We start from the raw sequence: 21,350 nt of genomic DNA, 5'->3' as shown, positions 1-21,350 counted from the left end.
ATTTCTTTAAAAAACTTCGCTTCCAGCTACCGCAAAATGTTACGTGAACTGATGAAATAACGCACGCGATTAGGCATGAATGGCGTAAGATTGGCCTGTAGTATCTCTTTCTGCGTGTATGATGACCTATCTTATTTATTGCATTTTTCAAAACAGTGCTTGACGGGGAAAATTCAGAGAAAGTTTAAAACAATCGTACGGAAACTTTTATTTGTGAAGAATGACCTTAAGGGTTGACACCAAGGACTCCTCGTCAATAAATGTCATGGAGGTTTTTCATGATGGTTTTTTACTTGCAGATGATCCCATGTCTGCTGAACAGTTCCACCAAGAGTACAATCCTCCAGTGGAGGGCAGTTACACAGGAATGAACAAACAAGAGAAGATTGTTCCTGTTACTGATCCGTCAAATGACCGCGAGCAGGTCCAACAGAGGTTTGTCTGCGTTTCAACAGCTGTGCTCCTTTGTTCGGCAGTTTATTTAATCGTTTTAATCGTCATATGTGACAAATTTTCGTGACAGTTATCTAGACTGATTATAACTTGCAGAGCGTGAGGTTTAGCGAGTCAGAGTGCGAGCGCAATACTTGAGATAAACCGCTCAAGCGCCTCAGTGTTCGCAGGCTTCATCGATTACCTTAAAGCAATTGCATTTAGTCATTTTTGGAATTTGTTTAGCCTGCGAACGCAGACGTATTTCCGGTTGGCGCTTGTCTCCGCCGAAAATAACGTCTGCGAACTCGAGCCAGGAAACGATTTCTGTGACGTAGGAATTTTAAGCCAATCACAGTTTAGCTCAAGTAGCCCCAGAACTACTGCGCGGGGTATTCGCTGCGAGGAGCACTCGAGTTTCATTCTATCATGGAATCTGATTGGCCAAGGGGAAACAAAAGTCGTTACGTCACAGAAATCGTTTCCAGGCTCGGGTTCGCAGACGTTATTTTCGGCGGAGACAAGCGACAGTCGGAAATACGTCTGCATTCGCAGGCTAGGGTTTGTTTTTCTACTGGCTCAAGTCATTTTTCAGTGTTACAGACTGCAGCATCCCCCGGTATGCTAAAGAAACTCCTAAACAGTGTTGACGTTGTTTGTTTGTTGCAGGATCGTAGGTTTTGTTGACGCCTGGCCGAAGCTGGAAAAATGGTTCACCAAGTTCGGGATTCTTCAGCGGGTTGACGCAAATACTGGTCAAGGTAAGACGTACAGACATACTCTGTTTCATTTTCATATACATAAGCTGATTTTGCGAGTGAAAAATCATATCAATAACAAACTCTCATATTGTAAATAGTTGTGGTTTGTTAAAACTGGTTGGTTAACTGACTTTTGAAGGAACAAAAGGTTCATTCTCAAATTTTATTAATTAATATGACATTTATCCTGCATCTTGCTTTCTCTGTGTGTCATTTGTACTGAGTTTAGGATTTCATTATTTCTCCGTGAGTTGAAAAGGTCCTGTTATTATTACCAACAGACGGAGCTGTCACTACTTAGACGTTGAAATCTATTGTCTGTCTGTCTGTTCTCCCTCTATCTCAACTCCACGTAAATGAAACTGCTTTTCTCTAATGATCAAGGGATTACTATCTGTTTACATACATTTTTTTTGTTTCGTTTTTAGAGGAACTGTACGACGAAGTGTCCGCCTTACTGAATGAAACTTACCAGAAGTTAATTGCACCACCCGAGGAAACTCCCTCTGTAAGTTTACAAGACGTTGTTAGAGTCGCCATTTGTCTAATATGGGACTGTCAGGAAATCTGCTGTGGATTGTATGGATTTGTATTTGTCATTTCTTTTTCCCCATCCCGGCCGTAAACATGAACCGGAACGTCTCCATGTCTTTCTAGAGGACTCTGATTTTTTATACAATTTTTCTACGTCATTATTTTCAGAAGCCTGAGCTCCTTTTCAACTTCAAATTAATTCCTCTATACCCGAAATTTAGGAAAAACCCTCGTATAACAAGTCAATCAATCACATTAATCTTAAAATAAGAGTACATCTAAGAAAACAATACCCCTTTAATACATGTATAAGTGATTAAGCTCTTTAATGGAAGTTATAGCTGTGATAATTAATACAGGATTTTACTTTAAACAGGAACCTTCCGTACAGCCAGGACAAGCAGCTGAAGGTGATATTCATCTTTCTTGTTTTTCTCGGGAACAATTTACGATCCAATTAACAATTTAGGATTTAGGTTTTACATCTAGCCTTAATCATGATCTAGAGAATACTGTCTTGATGTTCTTCCGTATTCTCAGAGCTTGCATTTTAAAAGAAATCATGAAGATCATTATGGAGAATTAATATTCCGAGTTTGAGACTAGAACCTTAAAAGGATACGTTGACGCGGTCGTTTACTTCCTCTTGACGCTTGTTATTTGTGTGTGTTATGTCTCTTAAGGTGAAGCACAAACTGGGGCTCAAACCACGCAAGGTGACGGGCCCCCAAGCGAGGGCCCGGGAAGTGAAGGTGCTACAGTTCCTCCTGATAGTGTACCTCTAACGTCCGAGGCCCCGTCTGAGGCAGGAGCCAAATCCGAAGTCAAATCGGAGAAGGGTACCACAAAGATTAAGGGAGACTCTAAACCAGGTGTGTTACAGAGTGATTGACAGACAGACAGACATACATACTTTATTTAACGTGAAAGCACGTTTAGCTTTTGCTAGTTCACAGGTGGTCCGCAACAAAAATGTAATTAATGTATGTTAACCAAAGTAACTAATACAACAAGTGTTAAAAATACAGCTTTAAAATCCTACAATGTAGGAAGCTTAAAATGCAAGCAATGAGCATTATGATCAATAAGAGCATGTACACTGTAGTAAACTATAAACCAATATACAAACTCGTAAAATTTACCATCCGAATTTGCCTCAAAAACTCTTTTGAGCCAGCAAAAGCACGAATATCATAAGTGAGTTCCAGTGCTTTGCAGCGGTGTAACGCGACCACGAAGATTTTTAAATGTAGTATTTATTCACTTTGATCGCGTTGTTTGCTCAGAATGGCATCATTGGTTGGTAAAACTTGTTTAAAGTGCTATATATAGCTAACCAATCGGAATGCAGACGTTGTTTGTTCGACCAACCATGTACAGGCGATGACTTTCACTTCTCCTGACCTCCCGCTCTTGTGAATGTTGATCGGTTTACCATGGTGGTTTACACTGCCCAGTATAATTATAGTCAGCAATGGCGCTGTTATTTCTTTAGTTTAGAGTTTTGACAGTCGTGGAGAGTCGGTCGACAATATTTGACAAGGTTTTTTAACCAATGTTTCCATCCTTCATATTACAAGGTTCGCCAAAGTCCAGAAAGAGCAAAAAGGACCGTTCGCCCTCCCCGACCGCCTCTAAGAAGGGAACTAAAAGCCGCAGCCCCACCCCTCCCAGTTCTAAGAAAGGCTCAAGATCAGGATCCAAGTCTCCGTCGGCGTCAAGGAAAGGCTCAAGGCCTGGGTCCAAGGGATCAAGACCCGGATCAAAAAGAGCCAAGTCTCCAAGTATGTACTGATATTTTGCTTCTTGTTGAATTAATTGATTGTGTATCCTCGTCTAGCTGGTTTCCTGAACCTCTTTATAACGTTCCAGTGAAGCAATTTGGCCCGTATTGGTGTGTTGAAAGTTGTATGCATTTCAACTTGTTCGAAATTTGTAACAGTTATTAGGTGATTATTCTAGTGAAAAAAGTTACTGTAGCAATTTGCTTTCCTCAGAAAAAGGCGCTGAGGAACTGGAGGAGGAGAAGCCTCCCGAGCCACAAGGACCGCCTGAGCCGGAGCCTGGATCCGAGGACTGGGAATACGTGGATCAGCCTATTGATGTGGTGTGTTTTGTCTTTCAGTCAATATAACTTTCTCTCTAGCGGCTTTGTCGATGTTTGGAATTTTTATCAATGGTACGTTTACGTAAATAAGTACGACAGAGAGTGGAACTAACCAGAGTTCAGCCATTTCATTTCCCCAAGCGCGAAAAAGTGTTTTTTTTTTTTTTTACTGCAGAAAACTTTTAAACGAAGATTTTTTCAGGCTTTAATTTCACAACTGCTTAACTTGTGTAATAACTATATAACTGGTGTGATCAATCATATCTTCATTTCTTTCTCCCCAGTTCAAATGTATGATCTTTCATATATTCACTTGCCTAGCTAACTTTGTTACCTAATGGCTAACGATGGTAGAGATTCGCTTGGATGTGGACAAACACTTTTGAGCTCAGATTTCCTCGAAATTTTGCTTAGATTTGCTAAAGCTTTCATTCCGTGATTGAAGTATTTCTTGCACTTTTCTGTTGACCCTGCTGTTTTAATCATGTGTCATCTTTGTGGTCTTGTAGAATTTTGCTGGAGTTCTTACCTCGCAATGGGAGAATATCGAAGAAGTCTACGTGGAATCATGTAAAAAGGTTTTTGGAATGATCAGAAACGAGAGGGAACTTATTCACAGATATTTCTACGGAACAAGGTTAGGAGCGGCAGCAAATAATGCAACACTTCTGCTCCTTTTGATGGCACCATTTTTGCTGATTGCTTTATTGTGACATACGTTTTACATGGGTTGTTCTCCCAGGGTCTTCAAATAATAAATAGCCACCACAAAATTAGTGCAAAAAGGGATATTAACCTCCTTACTGACATGTGGGAAGGAGGCAAACACTGAACCGAAATCTGTAAACAGACTGCTCAAAAAGGCAAAGGGTGTATCAAAAATTCAAAATCATTACTAATAACTGACAAACAGCTATAACGTAACTGAAAACATACAAGTCGCCAATAATTTTAACTGAAAAGTACTGAAGCACTGTGTTTTGGTTAATCATTGTCTCACCTTAAATTGATTCAGTGATTTATTCTTTATACTTTTGCTTTACTAGAAAAGACTTTGTCGAGTTTTTGAAGAGACCAGATGAGAAGCAAGAGTATGTTCTGCAATGGCAGAAGGTACGGTAAAAAGATTGCCGCGTGCATGTTTAATGCCAGCTTGTTGTCAGCATCATGAATTGAATTTGTAAACCAGATTACCTGTGTGTTTATATTGCAGTCATATAACGACGTGGCTGAAGACATGAGGGGAGACGATGATACCAAGGCTGAACTTCATCAACAACTTGATGTACGTAACACAAATATAAACTTTCTATTCGTCACTGACAACTCCACAGCAACCACTATAGTGAAGATCGTTCAGGAAAATACTCCTATAAGCGTATTTTTGTGATTTAACAGGTTTGATCAGTTCCTACATTGTTCAGATGACGAACGTTAAGCTGTCCTATTGATTTGACACTGCGTTTTTGGCAAATGTTTGTAGAAGTGTAGTCGAACCCCGTTCATCCTTTCACCGACGGGCCGCAAAAATCTGGCCTTATTTACGTGGTGGGGTCCTTTAAATAATGTTAAAAAAAATGGCTGACTGAGCTTTTGTTCGGGCCAGAATAAAGTGGCCGTAATAACGAGGTGGCCGTATAAACGGGTGATCGTAAAGCGGGTTTCCACTGTAATTGAAGGATGTTAAAGTCTTTGTCATTATTCAACCAAGAAAAACAGCACTAGTACTCGTGCATGTTCAGAAAACTATCTCGTGAGCTTGTCGTGTAATTGACAGGATGCGTTATACTTCTTCCCTTGGATTCTCACTCAAACTGCAAAGTTAGGTATTCCTCTGAATTCGCTCAGATTTTTTTGGATAACATAGAAACTGATAATGCTTATTGAGGTCTTCTTAGTTGATTTATTAATTTTTGTGTATAGTGGTCATTAACTTAATGGATATCTACAAAATTAGTGTGAACGTTTTAGCTCCCCCCATACTTAAAAAAAAGTTGTTAGATTCTTCAAGGAATTTTTTTCCACCAAGATTTGTCAACAGGATCAGCAAACATTTTCCGAACGTCTCGGAACATCTTGCGAAGTAGGCAAGCGTTATTCCACTGTAAAAGCACGTTTACTTTACTGTTGTTAATTGGCTTTAAACGTCTGCTTGGTTTTGTTTTTTAGGATCTTTGTGACCGTCTGTTCGATATCTGTGATAACCGCAAAGAGCTGGCAGAGAAGGAGCGGCAGTCAGTGATAAGTGAAGGATGGCTGGAGGATCGGCTGGGTCTACTGACAAACTTCTACATCACACTCATGCAGGCAGAGGTGGACAGATATCAAGATACCGTGCGCTTGTTGAGAGATTACTATGTGGGCATGGAAGGTGAGCTGTTGTAGAAGTTAAGGTTGCTGTATCTTCTAACTGAACTCAGGTTCTTTTTTTTAGAATCATAAATCCTTTTTCAGATCATTTCAAAGGAACGTTTTTCAGCTGGACGCCCGCATTTTTTTCTTTTGAAACAAAAAACAAAACATCTGTAATGTCAACTCGTTAGTTTACTAGTTGCACTTACATGTAATAACAGAAGTTTTATTAAATGGTCGTACTCATCGTGTTGTATTTTCAGGCAAAATACCGTGTGAAGCAGTCAGTGACCACGCGCGCTTACCTCTTGTGGAACTTCCGCTGACTTTAAGACCGCAGTCAGCTTCGTCCAAGTCAGGAGGTAGCGAAAGTGCCACAAACTTAGCAGCTGCTGAAAAAACTGAGGTGAAGAGTCCGTCGGGGAGGAAAGATAAGGATAAAGGTGCTTCAAAGACGCCTGAACCTACAGAAACACTAGATGAAGAACAGAAACCTCGGTAGGCTTTATATTTCCTTAAGTTATGAGCCATTGATTTGAATTGGCCACTGTATTTTCTATGACGTGGTATAAAAGAGTTTTGCAAAGTTCTCTCGTGATATACCATGGAAATCCCGCTTCTCACTTGTATTTTCTTGGTATACAGACTTGATTTATACAAAAGAAAGAAAGTTTTCATACTAGTGTTGTTTTTCAAGCGAGAGATTATCAGCAAGTATAGTAATTAAGGTTCCTGTATGCAGGGCGCCCCCAAACAGCAAAGTCAAACTAGCTAGTAAACCTTGTAACATCACCTTAATGTCTTTAATTTGGAATTGTAAAGGAGCTCTTATGAATCGAAGGAAACCTGAAAATAGTAGTTTACTAGGATAGAAAAACACCAAGCCATAAAGGAACAAGGATGGTTCCTTTAAAGGAATAAATTTCTCTTTATCGATTTTTAATCGTCTGTTGAATTGTGTCGGTGTGGATCGTTTGCCAATTTTATATAATTCCTTGTTTTCCAGCATTCCGTTAGTTCCCCGCCGTCCAAAGTCTGGTGAACCAGGCACCGGAAAAGGAAAGGACAAGAAAGGTGACAAGAAAAAAGATAAATCCGCTGACCCCGATAAACCTGACACACCAGTGCCGCCTTCAGACCCGGATGAGAAGGTAAGCACTGCACTGTAGAGGGTGAAAAAACAACGGGGCTCAAAAATAGTTAATGAAGCCCCATTAAGTAAAAAAACAAGCCTTAGGTCTGCATTTTCTACTTTTTTCATTCGTCGTTCATGTCTCAGTCTTTGTTGCCTTTGTTATTTCATGCGGCCTTCCACAATATTAACTATTCTACTTCCAGTTTTGGTTTATTGGTATTCCTAAGGTGTGCTTTTTTCCTTAGTTTGAGGATTCCATTTATTTCTGCATCATTAGAGTAGCATTTGAGTCTGAAACTGCATCATTTAAGGCTTAGTATGTCGCAATATCCTTTAAAATTTAGATAAGTTCCCTCGATAAATAACCTCCCTCCCTCTTAAAAATTTTACACGCAAAGGTCGTTCTCACAATAATCCCCTTTGGATACAAGTTCACGGACTTAGCTGCTAAAGAAAACTATAACTCCTTCATTATAAAAGTTGTTTACTGTAGCTGCTGCTTTCTGTTTTGTCAGTTCAGTATGCGAAGAAACTTGTAATGTTCATTTCTTGTCTGTGGAAGCCTTTCCCTTTTTTTCTGGGCTATGTAGTTATATTTAAAAAGGTTCGCATATGCGGATTTCGAAAACACATAGATTTTTCTGACAGTAGGTCTTACAAAATATAAAATATATTTCCATCATAACCTCCCTCTGGTCGAAAACAGCCCAACTCGAAAATAAGCCTACCCCAAAATTAGTCCATCGCACAAGTATCACTGATTTGATTATGTAATAGGACTACATCCTGTCCAATTTGGAAATAATGGGATGAAAAAAAAATTCCGAGGACACCTCAAACTGGACGAGTCAAAGGTCCAAATTGGACTAGGATGTAGGCGTATTACATTTTGGTTATGTTGCTCGGGGAACTGTCCAAATTCCCTGGTATGGGATTTTGGGCGGGTAATATAAATGAAATAAATACAAGCCCCGAGGGCCAATAATGGAATTTTGGGATAGCTTCCTTGCAGTTAGCCTGAAACATTTAAGAACAATGACATGTACTTGGCTACGTTTTGGTGACAGGAAGTGGCAGTTTGAATGTTTTGAATATATATTTTTCTTAACCCTTCAGCTTGTCTTTGATGCATATATCATGGCCCTGACGGTCATTGAGACATTGGTAAGTGAAAGTTGAACTCACCAATTCAGTACCAATTTCCTTTAAAGGACGTTTACGTTAATCGTTTTTGCGCATCCTTATTGCGCATGCAATTCACGGTACGCGTCATAGATGGAGCGCGTGCGCTAATTAATAAAATAATCGGTAATAGTGCTAGTGGGCTCTGCTACAGCCTTTAAGCCCTGTCCAAACGGGAAATGTTTGGCGACCAAACATCGTGAAACATTGTTTTCCGACCAAACATGTTCGTGTTGTATTGAGTGGCCAAACGGTATCAAACATGTTTGAATGAACAAAATGTTTTACAATGTTTGATCAAATGTTTGATGTCCTTCAAATTTTATCAAACACGATCCAACACGATCAAACATGGTGTCCAAACTGGAAAATGTTTGGTCACCAAACAATGTTTGATCGTGTTTGGTCACCAGACATTTCCCTTCTGGACAGGGCTTTAGATTTAGCAATCTTGAACGCGTCATGCAATAGTGCTAGTGGCCACCGCTACAGCCTTGAGATTTAGCGATCCTCGATTTCCCTTGTTTTTCTTTCGATAGACCACTTTCTCTACCGTTCTCCTACACTTTACGAAAAAATATTTCTTAAAATTTCTGTGTCTACATGTTAGAGGTTTGACGTACCAGCTGATTTTGCGTTTTTTGAGCTCTTTGTTTAGCTGTACAACGGCTTCAAATGCCTCTGTTTTGGTTAAGTTTTGTGGAAAGAATAGCAACAGTCCCACTTATGCAAAATGTGATAAGATTGCTTGGCTCCGTTGACACGTCCTCAGTATTTTTTGCAAAAACCTCAGAGACCATGTTAAGTTTCTTGTGCCAGTTTTTCAGTCAGGGTAGTTTTCCACACGCTTTATCTGTGAAACGAAGTCGGTGACCCTTCCTTTTTCTTGCATACCTGACACAAGTAACTCTTTATCTGACCCCAGTATAACGTCCGTAACTCATCCACTCCCACTGACTCATCTCTGATTGGTGTCTCAACCAGGCCTTGATAGATCAGACAGAGCAAGAAGCAGAAGCTCTCAGACAGGCAGAGCTTGAAAAAGAGAAAGAACGAGAGGCGCTACAAAAGAAAGCAAAAGACAAAAAAGACAAGAAAGGAAGAAAGAGTCCAGGAAAGGGATCACCATCTAAGACTGAGACTCCTCCACCTCGTAAGTACTTTTCAGTCTGTCAACATCATTTGGAGGCACGTTATTAAAGATGTTATAAACAACTATCCACTTCTTTTTGCTTACATATCTTGTTCTTGCAGGTGGTGCTGTTTGCCCTGTTTAAAATCTTGCAATATGAAGTTTAATATTTCTTTTTCCAAGTTTGAATTTGAATTCTTTTTGAAGTAAAGTAGTTAAGGAAGTCTACACTGTTTAAATCTCTAAGATGCGCTCTCAGTTGAGATGATCAGGTGCATCATGTCGTGTGTCAAGATAGTGTTACCGGTTTCTCCCAATACTAGATAGAGCGGTTTTCAATTGACTGTCGAAAGTAATCAGGCAATTACTTTGGTTTTGGTTTTGGTTTTGGTTTTGGTTTTACTGCGGTCTGAGATTGACTGAGTAGTCTGATCGGTACGTAACTGGTTTGGTTTGGTTGAAAGCCACTCAGTTGAAAACCGCTCTAATCCCTCAATTCAATATCAACATGCCATGATTTTAGTACAGGAGCATACTTTTGTAAAGTAGAAAAGTCTTTGAAGTTTCTTTGTTTGCGTGTTGGTTTGCAGCTCCACCAGAAGACCAGGAGGGACAATCAGAGGAGGAAATACTCAAACAGAAGACAAAGGAGAGAGCAAGGAAAGAATTCCTTGGAGCTGTAGCCTCAGAAGGTGAGCAAAACAACTGCGATATAGCTTGTGTTTTGATTGGCTGAGGAAGAATCTTTGTAAGCATCATGGGTTGAAATTATTTAACAAAGCCACGTGCTAAGGAAACCCCATTGTGACGTCCATCTGTATGTGTCTTGTCTATCCAAGGAAAGCGCAAAGCTTGAATTGCACAACGCAAGAAGAAAGCAAAATGCAGGCTTTTGAACGACGACTGCAAAGCCGAGGACAACATCAATTTAAACTGTGACTTATATTTTTCTTAAGAATTTTCGCATCTTTCGGTGTATTCACTTCACGACTAAGAAATGTAATAAGGTGTACAGCGCACGTGCGGAGCTATTGCTCTACTCGTCAAACCTTTTGTTTCGGGAGATTGTATCGCCTTCGTCGTCGTGGTTTGCGAAAATTCCCTATTACTGAAAGTAGAACTCCGGTTCATGGCTGAAGTTTATTTTAAAGCAGAGTTTGAGGTCATCCTCACTAATTGTTGCTTTGTGTTGAGCTTGTGAAAGAACGAGAAAATACGGGACAGCAATAGACGTTTTCAAATTAGGAACCCAGTGAAAAATCGTTATTTGTTATTAGCGATACTGTAATGAAAGCTACTCTCAGGTGAAGTGAAATCGCAATGTCGCTTTACACTCATGGTGGGAATGTAGTTCATGCCGTTTACATATCAACTGGCCAAATTCTTCCCTTTATATTGCTTTTAACTTTTTGTCATCGTATTTGTTTGTTTGGTTTTTGTTACGTTTGTTTTCCATATCTAATCGCCAGACTGGTCGCCCTTCCAGAGGGCTTTAGTTATTAACAAGGATTTCTTACTCCCACTTCGCAGATACCGGATTGAAAACCCGCCTGGAAATGATCAAGAACCACGCTATTGCAGTGCTTCAAGAACTTAAGGTAACTCTTCGAAGAGCAAGATCAGCCAAGGTCCTGTGCAGTATTTACCTACCCAAGTTGGCAAGATGAGACTGTCTTGCACGATAGGGACTGGACAGTTTTTCTTCTACCCTTATGAGGCAGAGAGCTTTTTCAGATTTAAAACGTTAGTTAACTTTTATTTTTGATTCATTTTAAGGGCAAGGCCGATTCAACTTACAAAGACATGGATGACTGGTTGGGAGAAAGGTTCCTACAAGAAGTCGAAAGGTGACCACAAAATGCTAACTTTTATTTCTTTTTTATTAGTTTGGAAATAAATCTCGTAAATTAGGATTCACTTGTTGTCTTGAAGCCTTTCTATCGTCTAGCTGTCGTTGTTTTGAAATGTGTTATGAAGAGTAACCATGAAATTAAAGGAATACAAAGATTTTGTTTTCCCTTGACACATTTGTGTTGCTTTGTCCTTAGCATTAAGGAAATGGCTGAGGCGATACGTTTTGCTGTCGAGAGAGAAGAAAAGGTACAAGAAGAAAGTCTCCTCAAGGACAAAGACTTCGTTGTTGATCTGGTAAGAATAATTAATATAGAAAACAGTTAAAAAATTCCGTGTTGCAATAGCATTTTTTTTTGTACATTTTGCAAATTTCAAAAGATCTCAGTGCTTCGGATTTTCAAGTTTGTCCAGACTGTATTTGGTAACTTCCATCCTTATTTCGTCACTTAAAATACTTCCTTTTGGTAACACAAAATCGAAACACTCCCTTCAAGTATTTGAATCTTATAAATTCTCATTCTAACCGAAAATGAACATGACAGACATTTCTTGATCTGTTTTTGTCATTTATGCTGTTCTACAGCTCTAACTTTGTTGCGTTTTATGGTCCACGTATACTTTTAAACTTCCTAGAAATAAACGAAGACATTCTTTTTAAACAGCAAAATGCGGTGCTTAGAGTGCATTGTGCATCCACTGCAGGATGCAGTCCTCGTTTTGCAACACGCAGTTTATACTATCCGGAATATCATTTTCCCCTCGACCTCAGCGACAATGTCATTTCTTCGCTCTCTTGGAGGGCGGTCCCTGGTGCATTTTTTATTTTGCTTTATAACACTTTCTTGTTGGTCCCTCCTTAGGACACAAAGACTTTCAAGACACCCACACCGCCCCCTCCTCCGAGCCCTATTGAGGTACCTCAGAGTGATACCTTCACCGTGGCCCAATTATTGAAGTTATACCAACAGGTTTGTCAACGTTTTTAAACCTAATGTATCATGGTATGAACGTTTTGGACGTATAGAATACCAATTGCCATTTCTAAGCTTGTGTGAGAATAGGCGAACTAAAAAATGAGAAAAAACGTGAACTTTTCTCCAGAATCAACACGAGTTTAAGCAAGTTAAAAATTTATGTAATCAAAATATTAAGAAATGTCTTCGTCCAAACTGAAGAATAGACACTCAGTTAAAATGTAGTTGACTTTGAGACAGGAAGCAAGTTTAATTGTTCTTCATCAGTTTCCAAGATTGTATTGTGATATAGTTCATACCACTTATTTTCAGCATTGGTCGTGTTTACCTCGGACGTGGAATAATTAGCCTCAGACCTGTAATGTGTCTAACATTAGTGCTTCTGGTTAAATGCGAGACGCGTGAAAAGAAATTGTGAAAGAGATTAAAGGTCGCTTGATTATATATTTTAGTTGAGCGGATTCACAATTCAGTTAAGTTCTTCTGTTTCATTGTTGTTAAGTAACTACCTACACAAAGACACATTATTTGTCTGAGACGTAGAATTCGTCGGCGGAGGTAAACACGACCATTAAGATAGCGCGGAGTGAATCTCAGGCAAAAACGGGTGAGTAATCACAAATGTCCAGCCTTTTTTCGCGTCATTCCTTCTTTCATTACTGATTAGAAACCTCCCTGCTATGACTACCTTATCGGTAAGGAACTAGTAAAATTAGTCTTGCAATTGTTTCGTAATGTTACATAATTGCTTTCCAGGTTTTTGTGGGTGAGCATTTGTAAACACAGTGTACAGGCTTATACGATGGCCATAACGAATGTTTTAAATGGTTTTAAAATGCCTGTGCGCCACGCGTTTTTACGTTTTTCGTTGCAGCTTGTGGAGACAGCCCCAACAGGCGTCATCTCTAACCGCGCATTCTGTGACATCATCATGGATATGACAACTCTTACTGTGAGTGTGTGTTTCATCTGAGTGCTTACCTGTATCGTATTTATCGTGCAAGCTAGCTTATTCCTTTCTTACTGTTATGTCTAAGTTAAGATGAAGTCTGCATACGAGCCAACTGGCCCATCAGACATGAAGTGACTAGGAGTATTTCTTACTTTCCCATCTGGATGGGGTGGTAATTCATCGCAGGGCCCCCCCCCCCCCCACCCTCCAGCATTAAATTCGCCGGTGTCCATTTATGCACCTAGGTTGAGAGAGGCACTGTCTAAATACCTTGTTGATTTTTGCCATCGGACACTGTCACATGCCAGTACTGCCACGTTACACGTTACGAAAAATTGTAGTGTTTGTGTTTCTGAGCAACACCAAGAAAGGGAGAAAACATTATGGCTTTTGATTCGCTAAGTCTTGATAAACAGTCTAGTGGAGTTATTGAAGTGTCAATTAACCAGTAAGGCACATTAGAAATTAAGCAAAAGTGCAATGGGAACTTGGTTTAACAAATGTGAGAGAACTAAATTTTGGGTGTGAATTAGCTAGATGAAACGCTATTTTAGGCAAACATTTATGTTGTGTTTGTGTCACATGGTTACAATTGTAGTGAATTATGTGAATTGTCAGAGCCTAACCTCCAGTTTTGCTTGATTTTTGCACACAGCACGGAATGGAGTTGCTTCCAGACTCCTGGATGAACATAACACAGCCACAGGTATTGAAGACCGCGTTTACCTGTTATCTAGTTTCAATATTTCACGCCTTGATACCAATTTTTGAATAATTTGAGGAAATGTGGGCTGTTTGAGTAATTTGTTTCGTCGATCACTGCCGGTGCTTTCGTTTCAAACAAAAGCTCTCTCAAAACTGTAAAGGTCAGTTAACACGAATCTACTATGAAAGAACCGGTTGTATTTGAGAAACGCTTTCGTTCAAAATCGTTACAAAGAAAACCTTGTCATAGGCTTAATTTGCTTATAAAGGTTATCAGAAAAACAAACAAACAGACAAACAAAAAACAAAAAGAAGAAACTTTCTCCGAAATAAAAGGAATTCTACACACTAGAACTATAAGAAATGCATGAAGATCAGCAAAGAGACTTTGTAAATTGATGTTTGCGAAAGGACTCATATTGAACTCAACAAATAAACGTTTCTCCAATCTGGAAACAAGAAGTTTTAATTTCCTGGTTTTGTTACGTTGTCCGCTTCAGCCCCAAACTTGAATTCTTAATTATCTTTACTTTTACATTTTTTTACGTTAACCCTGAAGCAAAATAACTGCTTGTATTAACGTAATGTGTTAATCACTCTGATTTATGTTGCTTCAGTTACAGGACGTTTGCGCACTACTTGCTTTAGAAACTGAATTCATTGATTGGCGGAAATTTCTGCTGGCGGCCGCGCAGCCCTGGCCCCCAGCTTCTAAGATGGATCTGTTGATGACTCTGGAGCGGTGTCGTGAGGTGGACTCGTCATTCTTCGGGAGGGTGACTCAGGAACAATTTGACCAGGTGTGTAAGATAGCATATTTATTTATTGCTTTATCATTGTGAAGGAGGATGGAGGACAGGATGTTGAGGTTTGCAGTATTGCGGTATTGGTCAATTTTTCATCCGATGGCGATACCTCGGTCATTTCAATCTTGAAACTGCAGGTGCGTTTTTTAAAATGCTTCACATTTTTCTGATCCTTTTCGGTTTCTAGTCGTATCAGAAACAAACCGAAACTGTTTCATTTTACATTGTAATTTAAAATACATAACATGATAGGCTATCTGAAATTGGATTGTCTTCGTGTTTCCGAAGCTCCTTTTTACAAATTGACCTATACGCAGACGACACGACGTTAACCTCCGCTGCTAACTTTGATTCCGTTGGTGTTTTACAAACTTCACTGACTACAGCAATTTCTGAGGTCGACCAATGGGCAACAGCTAATAAACTTCCTCTCAATGAGAGCAAGACAAAAGTGCTTACCATTACTGGCAAGCGACTTTCTACCAGAATTAACCATGACCTTGCTGTAGTTGTTAATGGAAAACAACTGGAGAATGTTCGTTGTGCAAAGCTTTTGGGACTAGAAATCGACTAAGAACTAACATTTATCCCTCATGTGGAGAAACTGAGTAAAACGCTCTCGCAGCGGATAGGTATTTTACAGAGAATTAAATATTGTCTACCTCTAAAACATCGACTTATTTTCTATAACACTATGATAAGACCGGTAATTGATTATGTAAATGTGGTTTGGACGAGCTGTGATAAACATTGCCTTAACCGTGTTCTAAAGTTGCAGAAGAGGGCTGCTAGAGTTATTCTAGACGCCGATTGTCAAGCCTTCTCCGTCAAACTCTTCAACAAACTAAACTGGATACCATTTTTCGAACAGGCTAAACTAACTAAATGCTGTATTATATACAAGCGTTTACAGTGGCATGTACCAACCTATCTTAAAAAGTTTACTTAAGCTTACTAGCGACACTCATTCACGGCAGACTAGGTATGCCAACTTCAATATTGCTCGCCCTGTTATCAAACGTAAACCTGAAGGAGGAAGAACATTTACTGTGACTGCCTGTCAAGCCTGGAACAGCTTACCGCTATCAATGCGGAAAATAGCGTCGCTTAATTCTTTTAGGAACTCTCTTTGGAAAAAAATTTTTGAAGAACAGCAGCTTTTAAATCATTTTATTCTGTGATTTAGTTATACTTTTTGTATTTTAAATTGATTTTATCTCTTATCTATTGTATTTTTATTCGTTATCTTATCTCATAATTATGCCATAGTTTTAACATCCGTATTGTACATAATTTTTAGAGGGCCACTGGTTTGTTAGTATTTTTATACTATTTTAGTGCTACCCTCTTTAAATAAAGTCTTTACTTACTTACTTACTTACTTACTTACTTACCTCTTTTGTTGCCCTCGTGCCAACGAAAGCGCCACTTGTGTACGGGCTATCTCTGACATTGTGGAATTTGCTGAATTTTTTTTTGTGGTCCTACCGCATTTGTATAATCTTTTGGTGGGACTGCAGTGTTCGGTTCCCCCCCAATGTCCCCTGTCTGGTGGTAAAATGTAGAGGGGTTGTTAGGAATGAGTTAAACGGTGCCTTTTTGGGGTGTGCACGTTTCGGTGATGCCCAACAGTGCAAAGGGAACGTGAAGTTAACAAACCATTTCTTAGATAGTTTACCATCCAGACTGGACTTAGAGTGTAAAAGAGAAGTCTATGGCCCAGTCGAATTCGAGATGACGTTTAAACTGGTTTTTACCATTTTATCCTAAAAGACAAGCCAGTAAGTGATGTGTGATCTACATTCGCCGGTGACTTATTTTGCCCTGGATTCAAACCCAGTTTGCAAAAATGACGTCGTAAATGAAACCTATCCCGGTAGACAAAGTTGAGATGGCATTGGAAAGAATTTTTATAATCAGACAGTATTTCCAATATCCTTCCTTCTTTTATAACTGATCGTTTTGTGTTGTGAATGTCGTGTCCTTAAAATCTTCATGTTACATGAAGTAAATATTTTCTTTGTGATTATTTGCGAGCAGGTAGATCTGTGGTTTTCTGGGCAACAAGAGCTAGAAAATCCGCAGGACCAAGATGTGCCTCCTGTATTTGACAGACAAGGAAAGCTAAAGAACGTAAGTTATATACACATATTGTGTGCTTTGCACTGATTTGCCCAGATGGTGTAATGGATAACACGCCCGACTTGTAGCAGGGAAACGGGGATTCGAATCCTGCTCGGGACATGAATGTTTCTTTCATTTCAGAGACTTGTGTCGAAAGTCGCTTGTAAGTTATTGACATCTTTCTATCATTGTTTCTAAGGCTTTCCTGGCTCAAATACTTCCTATTCTAGGAATATTTCTCTCGGATTTAATGGTTTGCTGTGCTCATGACTTGAAAGTTTTCAGTGTTCTATTTTAGAAGCATTAACTCATAAAGAGATTAACCCACTTTTAGCAGGTAATATTTAAGGCATATGATACGGTAGGACTTACGTCATGAAAGCAGGATGCGTAGTCAACAGGAAGGCTCATGTTATTATTTCAAAGGTCAAAGAACTGGTTTAGCTGACATTTACAAAGATTTTACATTTTCGTTTGCTTTGCAGGCGTTTTATGAGATATTTGCCGATCATAACCGTGACGCTGGTTTCTCTTCTCTGGATTACGTTGACATGGTAAGGAGAGACCAGATCAATGATCTATCCTTTTTCCTGTTTAAAGAATGCTTACCGGTGGTTTATTCTATATATTGTTCTGTTTGACAGCTATTGTATTTTGCTGCCGATCCAGACCCCTTGGATGGTGTACTCCGCGCCCTGAGTGTGGCTGCAAATCAACCAATGCCTTCCAGCAAATCTTTAGTTCATCTGCCTCAACCAATGACAGACGACTACGGAGGTGACGTCAGTGTTCCACAAATCCAGGTACTGGATTTCATGTTATAAAGCTAAACGATCTGAAAGGTTGTTAAACTAATAGCGATTAGGGAATGTTTGGCTTGAGTATCAACTGGAATACATTTTTTTTTCGATAGACCAGAATTGAAATTTAATTCGGTGTCCTTCAAAAATGCTTGTATTTTGTTGGTATAGAGTTGTAGAAACCACGTACAAACAATACCTTGGCACTGAACATTTTGGCACGCAAGACAGCCTTCAAGCGGCTTCATGTATTAGACGTTGTTTCATTTTCTGCCCTTGTTATGCACATTCCTCAATCGAAACCGGCACAAGTGAATTAATGAAACAAAGTAGCGCGAATAGAACATCAATGATTGTTTTGTGCTTTGTATTGCAGGAACCCACGTCACCACCACCTGAAATGGACTCACTTGTTACATTGGACAACCTGATGAAGGTATGATCCTGTCTTTATACCCATCTTGTTTGTGAATTTATCTTGCAAGGTTCTTACTAAACTTAGTGTTTTGTTTCACCGATAGGTTTTCCACCACGGTGAAGGACGACTAGAAGACACTTACCGCTTGAGTTTGACTGCTAACCCGGATGACGCATTTGCTAGGGTAGGATAACGGAAATGATAAAACATAAAGATGCATGTTGGGCGTTTTTGTCAAGATAGTTACAATTTATAGCATCTGTCGAGCCACTGAAAAATGAATATTTCATTACTTACCAGTGTTGTTCACACTATAAATTCCAAGTTCTGAGAATTTAGTAGAAGAGTATGTTTATGGGTGAGGTGATAATGAAAATATGCCTTTAAATAGCGATGTTTTGTTAGAAGGACCGTTAATTCTCGTAAATGGCAGATGTCTATGTCTGGTGTATCAAAAAGGAAATTCTTATGTAATGTCAGAATCCACCCGTGAATAAGTCGTTTTCTCTCCACAGGAGCGTTTAGCGGGAGTGTTTTTGGAGCTTGGTGCAGAGGAAACAGAGGCCGTCCCATTCCACCTGTTATACCAACATCCTATCATACAGGACTGCGTGCATATGTGTCAGCGGTTCAAGGCACTGGTAAGATCTTTTTTCATTGTACCAAGGTGCTTTAAGAAAATGTGAACATTGCGGCCAGAGGTAAAGGGGCGAGATTTAAATAACGAATCACTTGAAAAGAAACTCAAATAAAATGAAGTCTCTAAAAGTACCTTTAGCTCTATTGTGGGTGGGGTTGTTTTCTGCAGTTAAAAAAAATTCGGCAAACAATTTAAAAATTCAAAAATTATAGCATGTTGATTGGCTGAGAACACGTCAGTTAATCCCAAACAGTGCACAAAGTTGAGGTTGAGTGCAAAAAGTTGAATTTAAGCTGCATATATATTATTAACAAGTAATCAAATGATTTTTCTCTTACAACGTGGAATAAATTAACACTCGCGTAGATTGCTTTTTCCCAACGGGCTCTTTGAAAAGTTCACTCGTGCTTGTGTATTCCAAATTACACTCGGAATCAAATTGTTTCATTCCTAAAAGTTAAGTGAATATATGAGAAGTTTAAACCCCGAATTTTATGTTCTTACTATCGAAACAAGTTTTAGATGGGAGAGAAGTAACTTCAAGATTAAAGTAAATTGCAAATTGCTGGTGAAGTTCTCTTCAAAGTGGAATTTGTGTTGTTCTATATAAGTTTACAATGTAAATAGATGAAAGAAGTAATTATTTCGATTTACTTTTGTTTTTCCTCAGGATCTTCGAAACTCTTTCAAGAGTTCCTCCCTAGATTCCTTTGAATAAATACTGCAATACTAATTTATTCATTATTTTAACTTCGTAAACCATCGATTTGGAACTACACTTTCGTTGAAAACTTACTTCACATACATTTGTAGATTTAGCCTGTACAGTGAATGTACATCGAACACCGTTTGCCTATTGTGAATTTCTAGCGCGTGCAATAAAGAATTTGAAAAGAATTGTCTTATTTTTTTTTTTTTTTTTGCCACAGAAGGAACAAGAATCAGTTTTTGGTTACTTCTTATAGCTTTCATGTCAGCTTAGAATAAACTGGCGTTCATAACAAAGTTCACATGTAACACTCCCTGCTTTTCTAAGAACCCGTGTGTTAACATACTGTAAACTGTCGCTTACAAGCCCTCCCGCTTAAAAGCCCCTACGGTTATAGGTCCTCTACCTGTAAACAAAATATTACTTCCAATTATGAGCATCCCCAGATATGAGCCCCCTCTAGTTTAAAGTGAAATGAATTCGATTTATTATGATTTTTTAAAGCTTAACCAGGATACGAAAACCTATTTTGATCAACACTGATGCAGCTCATTTCGAAACGGTTTTTTTTTTTCTAATATTAAGCTTCCCCCCTCCCCCACAAATATAAGCCCCTCTGTTTATAACCACATCAAGACCCCTTACGTATGAGCCCACGGCTTATAAGCGGCAGTTAACGGTAGTTCATACAATAACTGAGATGAAATGCGCGCTCTGATTGGCCAGTAATATCTATTGACCGTTGCACCGACAAACCACTCGAAAAATATACGGGCGCGATACATATCTGGTTTGCCTATGCAGTAAACCATATGGGATGTTAGAAGAACACTCAAGAAAGTGGAAAATCATGGCATAGTGTTTTGTCAGAATTCCAAGCACTTCCAGAGAGTTTAGATGAAAGAAATGCAGGCAGTCCACGCCTAAAAAGTGCCCGTTCCTCCACTGAGGCAACTTTTCTTACAAATTTTGCGACATAAGATGCACAAAATCGCCAAGTGTGACAGCCTCTGAAGTGAAGATGCCTTGAAACCATTTTCGTAGCAGTAAGCGTTGATCGAAGTAGAATCACGTCTCGCTTTACTTACGAAGTAAGTTACGAGTGCTCGGTGCAAGAAATTTGCGCAAGTTGGTTGCGACTTTTAAATGTTTGAATGGCGCCGTTAAGGGTGTTTTCCCGTAGGTAACCAAGGCATATCATTCAATGCATTTTTTTTTTCTTCCTTTCCATTGGCCGAGAGCCAACCACATGACCTGCAAATAACTGCCTACAAATAATGGTCTGCTCATGCGTAGTACCGTCTAAATGTGTTTTGTTGCAAATAATATTCTGCTCATGCGTAATTGTAACAATGATCTCTGGTGAAAAATGGCAGATTGCTTTCCTGAGCTGTCAGAGAAAACAAAATTGGTAATCGAATGATAAATCAATTATTGAACTCAGTTACCGCAAAACATCGTGATTTGTCAGTGTCTCGCACAACCGAGTTCAATAATTGTTAATTAATTCGACCACCATGGTTATTTTATTTTATCATTCGACTACCATATTCATCTTTAAATCACTCTCTGATGACAGTTCAGGGAAGAGATCTGCCTTTTTTCATCTCGACCAATGAATAGGAAGGGAAAATGCATCGAATGAAAATTGTTAATATCTGGAATTTAGAACTGATAAATAATGTCGAAATCAAGTTTTCGCACGCCGACGAGAGACTACACCGGCGGTTTAG

The 21,350-nt window shown here is 39.2% G+C and overlaps 1 protein-coding gene across 3 annotated transcripts in view; it reads left to right on the top strand.

Moving 5' to 3' along the window:
- The window catches only part of LOC145467659 (sperm flagellar protein 2-like), a 54,754-nt gene extending 33,669 nt beyond the window's left edge, over positions 1-21,085 (top strand). For all 3 annotated transcript variants that reach the window (XM_081451252.1, XM_081451250.1, XM_081451251.1), the window contains 30 exons: positions 300-435; positions 1,102-1,193; positions 1,622-1,701; positions 2,104-2,137; positions 2,411-2,599; positions 3,308-3,511; positions 3,725-3,834; positions 4,344-4,471; positions 4,881-4,947; positions 5,048-5,119; positions 6,004-6,205; positions 6,450-6,684; positions 7,193-7,337; positions 8,438-8,485; positions 9,488-9,656; positions 10,226-10,327; positions 11,166-11,233; positions 11,412-11,482; positions 11,684-11,783; positions 12,350-12,457; positions 13,338-13,415; positions 14,071-14,121; positions 14,738-14,920; positions 16,967-17,059; positions 17,536-17,604; positions 17,695-17,853; positions 18,227-18,286; positions 18,372-18,452; positions 18,784-18,909; positions 19,579-21,085. In XM_081451252.1, coding sequence (XP_081307378.1) covers positions 300-435; positions 1,102-1,193; positions 1,622-1,701; positions 2,104-2,137; positions 2,411-2,599; positions 3,308-3,511; positions 3,725-3,834; positions 4,344-4,471; positions 4,881-4,947; positions 5,048-5,119; positions 6,004-6,205; positions 6,450-6,684; positions 7,193-7,337; positions 8,438-8,485; positions 9,488-9,656; positions 10,226-10,327; positions 11,166-11,233; positions 11,412-11,482; positions 11,684-11,783; positions 12,350-12,457; positions 13,338-13,415; positions 14,071-14,121; positions 14,738-14,920; positions 16,967-17,059; positions 17,536-17,604; positions 17,695-17,853; positions 18,227-18,286; positions 18,372-18,452; positions 18,784-18,909; positions 19,579-19,626 — 3,308 coding nt within the window. In that variant the 3' untranslated portion in view covers positions 19,627-21,085. The remainder of the gene's footprint in view (positions 1-299; positions 436-1,101; positions 1,194-1,621; positions 1,702-2,103; positions 2,138-2,410; positions 2,600-3,307; positions 3,512-3,724; positions 3,835-4,343; positions 4,472-4,880; positions 4,948-5,047; positions 5,120-6,003; positions 6,206-6,449; positions 6,685-7,192; positions 7,338-8,437; positions 8,486-9,487; positions 9,657-10,225; positions 10,328-11,165; positions 11,234-11,411; positions 11,483-11,683; positions 11,784-12,349; positions 12,458-13,337; positions 13,416-14,070; positions 14,122-14,737; positions 14,921-16,966; positions 17,060-17,535; positions 17,605-17,694; positions 17,854-18,226; positions 18,287-18,371; positions 18,453-18,783; positions 18,910-19,578) is intronic.
- The last annotated feature ends 265 nt before the right edge of the window (positions 21,086-21,350 follow it).

This window comes from Orbicella franksi, chromosome 14, assembly GCF_964199315.1.
Source record: "Orbicella franksi chromosome 14, jaOrbFran1.1, whole genome shotgun sequence".
Lineage (NCBI taxonomy): Eukaryota > Metazoa > Cnidaria > Anthozoa > Scleractinia > Merulinidae > Orbicella > Orbicella franksi.
Note: the sequence above shows the minus strand (reverse complement) of the source record. Positions and strands in the feature narration are given on the sequence as shown.